The 10,866-nt window shown below is 55.2% G+C and overlaps 2 protein-coding genes across 3 annotated transcripts; one reads left to right on the top strand and one right to left on the bottom strand.

Moving 5' to 3' along the window:
• Positions 1–474: 474 nt before the first annotated feature.
• On the top strand, positions 475–3,624 carry SNX22 (sorting nexin 22). 2 transcript variants are annotated; one of them, XM_059698708.1, is made up of 7 exons: positions 475–629; positions 949–1,032; positions 1,419–1,523; positions 1,975–2,069; positions 2,497–2,529; positions 2,773–2,840; positions 3,180–3,624. In XM_059698708.1, the coding sequence occupies exons 1-7, from the start codon at positions 555–557 to the stop codon at positions 3,299–3,301; spliced, it is 582 nt and encodes a 193-aa protein (XP_059554691.1). In that variant the 5' UTR covers positions 475–554; the 3' UTR covers positions 3,302–3,624. The 2 variants fall into 2 exon arrangements, with proteins under 2 accessions (XP_059554691.1, XP_059554682.1); XM_059698699.1 differs by lacking the exon at positions 2,497–2,529.
• A 143-nt stretch (positions 3,625–3,767) lies between these two features.
• Positions 3,768–10,866, bottom strand: PPIB (peptidylprolyl isomerase B). Its single transcript, XM_059698686.1, has 5 exons — positions 10,670–10,866; positions 9,892–10,005; positions 8,908–9,001; positions 4,665–4,849; positions 3,768–4,096 (listed from the first exon to the last, which is right to left on the bottom strand). Exons 1-5 carry the CDS (start codon positions 10,802–10,804, stop codon positions 3,974–3,976), a joined length of 651 nt encoding a protein of 216 aa, XP_059554669.1. The 5' UTR covers positions 10,805–10,866; the 3' UTR covers positions 3,768–3,973.

The raw sequence follows: 10,866 nt of genomic DNA, 5'->3' as shown, positions 1-10,866 counted from the left end.
AATCAATTTAAAAAACAAAACAAAACAATCCAGATGGGGTCCAAGCCTTGCCCAGGCGCGACCACTCTCACAGGGGCCAAGTTGAAGGTGGGGGGAAGGGGTTGGGGGCAGCCTGAGATGGGTGTGAGGAACGCAAGGAATGTCCCTGTTGGCCCCCAAGGTAGGCGCCCGGCTCCCTCCGTGCCCAGTGCCCACAGGTCTAGTGTTTAGTAAGGTGTTCAACAAAGAGCAGGTGAAATGCTGGCTCACCGCGCTTCTGACAGTCGGTGGGCGCTCAGTGAATGTGGACAAACGGATGCCTCTTGGCCAAATTGTCCCCACCGGCCCTGCAACCCCACACGGCTCTGGGGGCGGTTCTCTGCACCCGCCACGCTGCTCGTCCCCTAATCGGTCCCTCGCCAGACCCGGCGGAGCGAGGATACGCCCGGGGCGGGGCCACCTGGGGCGGGCCGAGGGCCGAAGGGCGGGGCCGGCCCCGCTGGGGTCTCTGCTGCGCCCGCACAACTCCGGCTTCGAGCTCCGCGCGAGCAGGGCGGAGAGAGGCTGGGGCGCGGATGCTGGAAGTTCACATTCCGTCCGTGGGCCCGGAGGCCGAGGCGCCCAGGCAGAGCCCAGAGAAAAGCCACATGGTGAGTGGGAGCAATGGGTTGGAAGGAGCGCAGGGACCCGCCGGTGCCGAGCGCAATGGGGATCCCGCGCCCCGGACTGCGAGGTCCTAGAGCGGCCGACGGCCACGGGGCGCTTGGATTTGCCAGCCCTGCGGACGGCGGTCCGGACTCACGAGGAGCGGAGGGCAGGTCCTCGCCCCTTCCACCGAGAGCGTGGGGAACGTGGGAGGGCCCCGGGGAGCGGCGGCTCTCCAAGGCGCTTTGTGCCTTTAGGCGCGGAGGGTGGGCGGCCGTCCGGCGCGGGGCCTCACGCACCCGCCTGCTCGCTCCCGCCCCGCAGGTGTTCCGAGTGGAAGTGCGGTACCGCGGGCGCAGACACACCGTGCCGAGGCGCTACAGCGAGTTCCACGCGCTGCACAAGCGGGTGAGGCGGCGCCGCCGACCGACAGACCCCCGCGGGCTCCTGCCCAGCCTGGGAGGCGGGCGTCCGAGCTGCGGCCCCCGCCTCTGCCGCCCTTGTTACCACCCCGGCCCCGGAGGGCTCAGGTCCTGGGCGCTGGCCTCCCCGCGGGCTGCAGACCGACCAGAGGGGCAGGTCTCAGCCGGACTGTCCTGCCCCTGCGCCCACCCTCAGGCGTCCGCGGCTGTGGGTCCTCTCTCGCCCCTGCCCCAATCACATTCACCCGTGTCCATCCTAGGGCAGAGCCTGAAGTTTTGGGGATACGGAGGGGGTGGGAAGCTGGGGGGGGGGGGCTTTTGCTAGGGAGAAGTGAGCTTAAGGGCTCAGTGGGGACACTGATCGCACCGCAGATGAAGAAACTGTACAAGGTGCCAGAATTTCCCTCGAAACGCCTGCCCCACTGGAGGACCAGAGGATTGGAGCAGCGGCGGCAGGGCTTGGAGGCCTATATCCAGGTGGGCATGGGTCTCACTGTTGCCCCCAGCCTGCTGGACTAGAGGTGTGACCCCGAGACGTGTGAGGGCATGGGGTGCGGGGGGACGCACGTCTTGGGCATGATTTTTTCTATCCCAAACCTCAATTTCTTGAGCAGTAATTTCAGAATGAAAATTAATTCAGTTGAATTTGGACTTTCATTGAACTGGCGTCACCTGCTGCTAGTTCCTTTCCCTCCTGGGCGAGGTCCTGCACTGCCCTCCTGAGGAGGGTGTGGGCCTTTCCCTCCTCCCCGCGCAGGGGTGGGATTCCAGGCCAGGGAGGCTCGTGGGCACAGACCTGTGGAGTCACCCCGGGCCGTGTTGGGAAGGGCCCGAGCTGTCTTGAACTTTGTGATCATTTTGGCAGGACTCCTGTGCCGTCAGTTTGCACTGGGCTGTGTCTGACGGTGTCCCGTGTGCTCCTCCCCAGGGCATCTTGTACCTGAACCGGGATGTGCCCAAGGAGCTGCTGGAGTTCCTGAGTCTTCGGCACTTCCCCACCGACCCCAAGGCCAGCAGCTGGGGGTGAGTGAGGCCTCCAGGGGCCTGGCTTGGCATGAGAGGCCCAGTGTGTGTGTGTGTGTGGGGGGGGGGGGGGGGGTTGCAGCAAGCAGGTGAAGGCTTCCGGGGCGGGTCCTGTTCTCTCTCACATCTGCCAGGGGTGAGACATGACCGCCTTCATCTGTCAGCTCTCTTGACCCTGGCAGGGGGCCGTTTTCTTGCCTTGACTGTAACTGAAGCTGTGACTGATCAGTCCGCAGGCGGACACTCTATCCACGGAGCCAAACTGGCCAGGACAAGGGGCCATTTTCTGTTCGGCCTTGGTTACCCACCGGAACCGGGCTTGTTACAAATAGCAGTGGCCCCCTGGGAGGTGACGCTCTGGCCTTCCGTTGCTCCACCCCTTCCTCATGCTCCCCTGAGCTCCCCAGGCAGTTCACACTCTTTTCAGAGCCCTGGGGGAGTTCCTGCCCAGCGACAGCAGGCACGTTAAAGACTCTTTCTGCACCCGCTGCCCCCTGGTGGCCATAGGCCGTGAGGCTGGTCTGTGGCCCCTGGCTTGCCTTGCCCCTCCTGCTGGCCCAGGTTTTCCTGTGGGCGCTCCTGACACCACTGCCCACTCATCTTTTTCCTTGTGGATTGTTAGTGATCTCAATTCCCAGTCTTCACCTGATAGGAGATTTTGCCCCACCTCACTCTCCACGCTTAAGACCCTTTCTCCTCCTAGCTCGCAGCTGTACCACAGGCCGGTCATCAGCTTCTGCGTGGACCCCTACATTTGTATCTCATCCCCAGGTGAGGGGGTGCCTCTGGCCTATAACCCAGATTGAGGGCGCAGGAATCAGGGTGGGAGTGGGGGTGAGCTTGTCATTTCTCAGCTCCCAGGGCCCCTTGCGGACCACGCCTGCACTGCTGCGCCCTGTGCATTCCCCTCCGGAAGCAGACACGGTGCAGCAGACGTGGCTCCCTGGTCTGCATCCCCATCAGCCTGGCTTATGTGAACAGAATGTGAACTGGGGATGCCCAGGTCTCATTTCAGGTGACCAGCTGTTAACTGCTGCCTTGTCCGGGCTCAGGGAGCCGCAGGCCTGAGGCCATGGCCGCCCCCTATTCCCCGTCCCCCTGTTTTCCCAGAGCCTCTGCCCAGCGTGGTGGTGAGTGGCGTGCTCCAGGGCTTCTACAACGTCAGCACCAGCACAGCTGACACCCAGCCAGAGCTTCCCTGTCACCCTGCACCTTTGCCGCCGATGCCTTGACCAACCCAGAGGCCTTTGGACCACCTGCCAGGACAGTCACGTGCCTCTGTCCTTGAGCCCTATAGGAGACAGGGGTGGGGTCCCCCTTGGCTTGGACCCAGGACCTACCCACCCCCGGCCCAGAACCCAACTGCACCAGTGGCTGGGGTGATAGACCTGCACCCTGGGTAGGGACAACAGAGGATGAGGACAAAGGGAGAAGTCAATTGAGGAGGTATGCTATGAAAAGGTACAGGTGTATTTCTTCACCTTCATGGGGGGGAGGGAGGTGGGGACACACACAGGTAGCTGGCAAAGTTTAGAAGCAAGAAGCAAAAGCTCAACAGTTTGTTGTAGCATCTGGGGAAAGGGTTCAGGCTGGAGCCCAGGGAGGGGACAAGCAGCCACTGCCTCAGAGTCCCAGGCTGAGCCGTAGACTTGAACAGAGATGCTGCGGGCCCAAGAACCAAGCCCACACACAGGTTATAAAAAACCCACCTTATTTTTTTAATTGGTCAGTGATGGTAGAAGTTTGTTACAAAACTGGGCCTGTGGAATGTGAGGGGCGGGTCCGCTCTGCCAGCCATCCGCACTAGGGCTGTGCAGCAGAGCCCCGTGGGGGGCTGTCTTCACCCCCCGGAGAGGGCAGCAGGCCCAAACACAGTCGCTCAAGAGGAAGCTGTCCCTGGGGCCCTACTCCTTGGCAATGGCAAAGGGCTTTTCCACCTCGATCTTGCCACAGTCTGCAATGATCACATCCTTCAGGGGCTTGTCCCGACCATCCGTCTTGGTGCTCTCCACCTTCCGTACTACTTCCTGGGGAGAAAGGGCAGAGGCAGGGGGTCAGGAGATCTGCCACTCAAGGGAGACAGGCCCCAGTGCATGGCCAGGGAGGACTGAGTCTCATGTGACGAACAGCCTACAAACCTTAAGGCACCAACATCCTAGAATCCTGGCCAGGTGTCAGCCCAGGACGGGGAGAGCCCAGTTCTGACAAGAGGATGCAGCAATTTGACCCTCTGAAGCAAGACCCGGGTTGAGCGGAGGGTGAGGAGGGTGGCTGGGGAGTGGGTACCGAGCCCTGTACACCTCTGGGTAGTGCAGCCACATCCCACTCTCAGCAGTGGTATGGGGAGGTCCCTGCAGTGGTACAACCTCAACAAGGCCTGGCTGGCCTCTGCCTGAGGCCTCGAAGGATTCAGGACTTGGGAGCATAGAGAGGCAGGCTAGTCTTAAATCCCCCCAGGTTTACAGACACGAACACTCGTCTGAATCTGTGGGTTCCCCTGTGGAAAAGGGATAAAATACAGGTTGCCCTGCCCCCAAGGTCTGTCCTATTCCTGGTGAGGGTTGCCCACGTTTAGCCCCCATCTCCAAAACTCACCATGCCCTCTAGAACTTTGCCAAACACCACATGCTTGCCATCCAGCCAGGCTGTCTTGACTGTTGTGATAAAGAACTGGGAGCCGTTGGTGTCTTTGCCAGCATTGGCCATGCTCACCCAGCCGGGCCCATAGTGTTTCAGCTTGAAGTTCTCATCAGGGAAGCGTTCACCGTAGATGCTCTTACCTGGGAAGAAAGACAGAGCAGGTCAGGGAACCTGGGTTGGCACAAACTCAGCAGATCTTTGGGGCCTCAGCTTGTCCTGTGTCAGGCCAGGCTCAAGTAGAGTACAGGGGTATTGAGAGCTGTCTTCTTTCTACCCTCTGGCCTTTGGAGCTAAACCATGCTGACCGACCAAGTGCGGTACGAGGCCAGGCTGATTTAGGGAATAGCTCACACGAATGATTACTCTGTTAACAACTAGCCTTGGCGATGGCCCCAGGCCTGCATGGGAGGATCTGGGTGGAGAGGGACTGCAGGATACAGGGGCAGGAGAGGTAAGAACCCTCCAGAAGAGGAATGTCGTGGCTGACCAGCGTTTCTTCCAGAGAGCACAAAAGACTCGGAAGCAGCTGCCATTTGGATTCTGGAAAGTCTAGAGCCGTGGTCGGCAAACTGCGGCTCACGAGCCACATGCGGCTTTTTGGCCCCTTGAGTGTGGCTCTTCCTAAGCCTTAGGAGTACCCTAATTAAGTTAATAACAATGTACCTACCTATATAGTTTAAGTTTAAAAAATGTGGCTCTTGCCGACAGTTTGGCTCAGTGGATAGAGTAGCTGTGGGCAAACTACGGCCCGCGGGCCTTTGAAATGAATAAAACAAAAAAAACACACAAAAAACAAACAAACAAACAAACAAAAAAAAACTACCCTTTTATGTAATGATGTTTACTTTGAATTTATATTAGTTGACACAAACACTCCATCCATGCTTTTGTTCTGGCCCTCCGGTCCAGTTTTTAAGAACCCACTGTGGCCCTCGAGTCAAAAAGTTTGCCCACCCCTGGGATAGAGCGTCGGCCTGTGGACTGAAAGGTCCCAGGTTCGATTCCGGTCAAGGGCATGTACCTTGGTTGTGGGCACATCCCCAGTAGGGGGTGTGCAGGAAGCAGCTGATCGATGTTTCTCTCTCATCGATGTTTCTCTCCCTTCCTCTCTGTAAAAAAATCAATAAAATATATTTTTAAAAAAATTGGCTCTCAAAAGAAATTTCAATCGTTGTACTGTTGATATTTGGCTCTGTTGACTAATGAGTTTGCCAACCACTGGTCTAGAGCAAGCATGTCAAACTCAAAGGCTAACATGGGTCAAATAAGGTTTAAGTTTATGTGGACCACAAAAACCAAAAATTTCATTTTTCATAGAAACGTGGGTTTATTTTGAAAAGTATAGTAGAAAAAAAAAAGAGCAATGATAAAATTAATATTTTCTTCCTGACACTTGGCATCTCTTCTCTGCTACTATCTCCTACTTCGGGGGAAATCTTGTTCAGTGATTACTTTCAAAACTGACCCAAGGTAATTCTGTATCTGACAGGAGACTGAAATTTCATAATTGTAAATAACTGCTCACACCATTATACTGTCTGGGCTGCAGAAATATTTGCTGTGGGCCACACGCGAGTTTGACATGCTTGGTCTAGAGCAGTGATGGCAAGCCTATGACACGCGAACTCATTTTTTTGGTTGATTTTTCTTTGTTAAATGGCATTTAAATATATAAAATAAATATCAAAAATATAAGTCTTTGTTTCACTATGGTTGCAAATATTAAAAAATTTCTATATGTGACACGGCAGCAGAGTTAAGTTAGGGTTTTTCAAAATGCTGACACGCCGAGCTCAAAAGGTTCGCCATCACTGGTCTAGAGCCTCTTATTGAATGAACAGAAAATAAAAGGTGGCAATGAATATATGTAAGTGTCCCTCCATAAGGGGCCAGGAGACATGACAAAGGGGGCCGAGAGCAGACAGTTTCAGAGATCGTAAGATCTAGGGGAAATACTACCTCTTCTTCCATCTCCTAGAGATTCACACTGTGAACTAGTGAACCAGAGGCCCCGAGAAACCCAGCAATAAAGTAATTTTCACTTTGTTTTACTCAATACTTTCAAAACCTTTTTTTTCCTCTTTAATACAACTATTTTCACCCTGTGGTTCCACAGCATGGAACCAGGTGGGGAAATTTCCTAGACTGATGCTAATCGGGGAGATGCTTCTGATTGTGTGATACAAGCATGGCAAGTTCGCGGTCGACGGGCCCCACGTTTGACATGCTTGGGTAACAGGTTGGAAAAGACTGAAAACCAAGAACTAGACTGGCGGGTGGGGGTGGGCATGTCCCAGCCTGTGCCCCACTTCTCAGTCCCACACCCACATGAACTCGTCTCTCCCACTGCTGTGCGATGACTCCTGGCTGGGCTGCCAGCTAAAGCCTCCCCATGTGAGAATCCTCTGTAAATCAGGATTTCAATTGCTGCTGCTATCCAGACAATCCACAAATCCACATCCCCCGCTCCAAGCACTTTCCCAAGATACGAGGAGTTCCAAACTTAAAGGGACAGTTCTGTGTGTTAACCTCAACATACTTAGTAATCTCTCCCTCTGGACATCAGTTAATTTATTTGCCAACTTTTCCTCTGCTTACTGTTGTTGCCCCCCGCCCCCCCCCCGCCATCATTTGTTCATTCTTTACTATTCCTGCTGCTCCGATGGCAAAAACGGCTACTCCTTAGAGTGGTAAGTAACCATGCCAGAGAACCGTGGCAAGCATTTTATACATAAAAACCTCCTCCTATGAGGCAGGATCCAATAACCATATTTCAAAGGTGAAGAAACTGAGGTACAGAGAGGTTAAAGGTACCCAGCTAGGAAGTGGCAGAGCTGCAACTCGAACCAAAGAGGGTCTGGTCCTGGAATCTCTGCCCTTGCCCATGAGGCCATCCTGCCTGGGTTCCAGCCCACATCGCCCCACAGGCACAGCTACACCGGCCCCCTGACCAGCCTGAGTCCTGCAGCCATACTACTTTCCCTCAAACTCCGTTGAGACCATTCTTTCCCACCCCCTCCCCCCACTCAGGTTTTCAGCGGAGCCTCCCGGTAGGACAAAGCCGTGTCTCTACTTCATCCCCGACCCCACCTTTGGCAAAGTTCCTGCTGCCGAACACAGCTCGGCCCACACCTTAATCGTGCCTCTTCTCTGCCCAGCCAGGACCCTGCTCAAATCTTTCCTCACATCCACAAGGCCATTTCTTGAGAACCTTGGCCCCCAGTGACTCTCTCCATGCAGGCCTCGGCACCTGTCAGCACTCCGGCAATGGCTGACGTTACCTACCACGTACTGGGAACTTACACTCAAGCTCTCACCCAACCCCCACAGCACCGTAACTCTGACCACTCTCACTTTACACAAGAGGAAAGTAAAGCTCAGACAACTCACTTGCAAGGTCGAAAGCAAGAAGGTGGCAGACACCGGGCCACACCCAACTGTATCTGCCTCCGGGAACACATCACTTTGGACTGTCTGCCTGGCCATCTCCACTGCTACCTGCTGCCGGCTACGACTTACATCTTGTACTGTCTGCATGGCTTGCCTGCCCGGCTTTCTCCTAATTATTTCCACCGAGATGATAACTTGAGGACAGAGCCCGAGTCCTAACGGCTGGATTAGGGCCAGTTTATGAGTGTTCAGGTATTGGAAGTGAAAGGGAATTGCCGCCGCACTGATGTCTGTGTCCTCAGCACCCACCAGAGCCTGGCCCAATAGACACTCATTGATGGGTGAGCTGCAGATGCAGCCTGAGGGAGGAGCAGGCTATTCACCCAAGAATGGTGAGACCTGTGGGTTAGTCCAGGGTGTCTGTCTGTCCTGTTCACCAGCAATGCAGAGGGGAGACCCAGTCAGCTCTTGCCAAATGGTCTCTGGTAGGAGACTGCCAAGGAAAGCAGCTCTGCCCACCCTCGCTGGGGCTCCCGAGGTTGCCCACGCGGGCTTTGCATGCCTGACCTGGAATCACCCACTCCTGTGTTTGACTTTTCTCCCCTCCCACCACAAGGTACTGCGAGAAGTCACCAAGGCTGTAGGCCTGGACCAGCAAGTCTACCTCTTATGTCCACCTGACCCCCCATTACGCCCTCTTCTTTGTACTGGGTGCCCTGTACAGCTGGTCTCCATGCAGGTGACAGGCCTGCCTCCGGAGCTGGGGAAGGAAGGGACCCCAGCCCTCTGCCCACTGGACCTGGGTTACCTCCAGTGCCGTCTCCCCGAGTGAAGTCTCCGCCCTGGATCATGAAGTCCTTGATCACACGATGGAATTTGCTGTCTTTGTAGCCAAATCCTTTCTAGGAAAAGGGATGAGAAGGTGAGGAGGTGGCACGAGGCACCAGGCAGACATGAAAGAGACCCTGCAGGAACCCAGCCCACAACGACTCCTGATCATAGAAGAGACATCACTGCTGGCCAGTCATGGTTCAACGTGCTGCGGAGCCAGCAGTGACCACAAGCAGGCTCGGAGCACACAGAGCCAGGAGGGGCCAGCCTGCACTCTTCTGCCTTACACCTTTCCCAGGCTTCATGTAGTTCTGCTTCACACAATGCCTCTGCCATCTCCTTCTTGTTTTTTCCTAATTATAAGAACAGATGCCAGAAAACGGACCCCCAGAAAAGGTGACCCAATGAAAAGTTGGAATATAAACTTTCTTAAATGCGGCACTCTGGTTTTCTTAAAACCTGGGAAACTCTGGGCCCCTACTCTTAAGAGAAAGCTTGGTGCTGCGGCCACAAACTATAGTTTCCACAGACACGCCTTCTTTGGTTATTGCAATGCCTGAGAAATTTTCTCAAAAAGAAAAATCCATGCACCCCTGTGAACCAGGAGATCACGGTTTGATTCCCAGTCAGGGCACATGCCTGGGTTGTGGACTTGATGCCCAGTAGGGGGCATGTAGGAGGCAGGTGATCAATGAATCTCTCTCATCATTGATGTTTCTCTCTCTCCCTCTCCTCTCTGAAATCAATAAAAATGTACTGAAAAATAAAATAAATTTTAAAAAGAAAAACCCAGATTTCTGGACTCATTTTTTAAAAACTCAAGACATAATACTGGGCTCCCCCTTGCCAACAGGGCAACAGCTAGTTGGTACTGAGAGCCACGCTCTGCGCTGTTTGCTGCCAGCGTTACTTGCCAACGTCAGTCAGTCTGAATCTGACTCCCTCTGCGGCAGCCACTTACCTCTCCCGTAGCTAAGGCCACGAAATTATCCACTGTTTTTGGAACAGTCTTTCCAAAGAGACCTATGACCACCCGGCCGATGTCTTCATCGCCAATCCGCAGGTCGAAGTACACCTGGGGGAAAAGAGCCTTTTGCATTTAGCCTGTTTAAAGGGGCCTTGTTAGGGAAAGAAGGGCCCGAGAAGCTACCCTGGGGATGGCAGAGAAACAGCCTTGTTTTAAAGCAGTGTTTCTGCATCTGCTTTTGGTGGTGACAAAACCGCACGAGACTCTAATGAAAATTCCAGGCGCATTTCCCAGGAAACCCGTTTACACTTTCCTTAGACTACAGGGTAACAATCTCCCCAGGCTCTAGTAACATCAGAAAACAAAACACAAAACAACAGCGATAAAAAAAAAAAAAAGCAACCACGCGCGTTTCAACTATACTGCTGTGCTTTGTAATTGGTTAAAATTTGACCTAAACAGAGAAAGGATTCACGATTTGACAGCCGTGATCTCTCACCACTTCGCCAGCACCGCGGGGTATTTGCAAATGGACTTCTCAGGGGCTGCGGGTGCGGCCCCAGCTGGGCACCCCCGGGGCCAACGCCTGGGTCGGGCCAGGGGGTGGGGGAGGGTCGGGTCTGTCTCTGGTCTGAATGCGGGAGGACCATCCAGGCGTCACCAGGCCACAGCCGGGGGACCAGGCGCTGAGCCCGAGCCCAGGATGCCCAGGCCGACCCCAGGCGGCGGAGGGCGGGCCCCGCCGGGCAGGGCTTGGTAAGGGAAGCCGGACCTTGACGGTGACTTTGGGCCCCTTCTTCTTCTCATCGGCCGTGGAAGGTCCCGGCAACAGAAGGAAGACGACGGAGCCCACGATCAGGGCGGCGACGAAGAGAAGCTTCATGTTCCGCTCCGAGAGGCGTAGCATCCACCGGGAGAAGGGAGCACGGCCAGGCAGCCGAGGGCCGGAAGCAGGTGAGGGATCGGGCG

This window comes from Myotis daubentonii, chromosome 1, assembly GCF_963259705.1.
Source record: "Myotis daubentonii chromosome 1, mMyoDau2.1, whole genome shotgun sequence".
NCBI lineage: Eukaryota > Metazoa > Chordata > Mammalia > Chiroptera > Vespertilionidae > Myotis > Myotis daubentonii.
The sequence above is the reverse complement of the archived record's forward strand: the minus strand, read 5'-3'. Positions and strand labels throughout refer to the sequence as shown.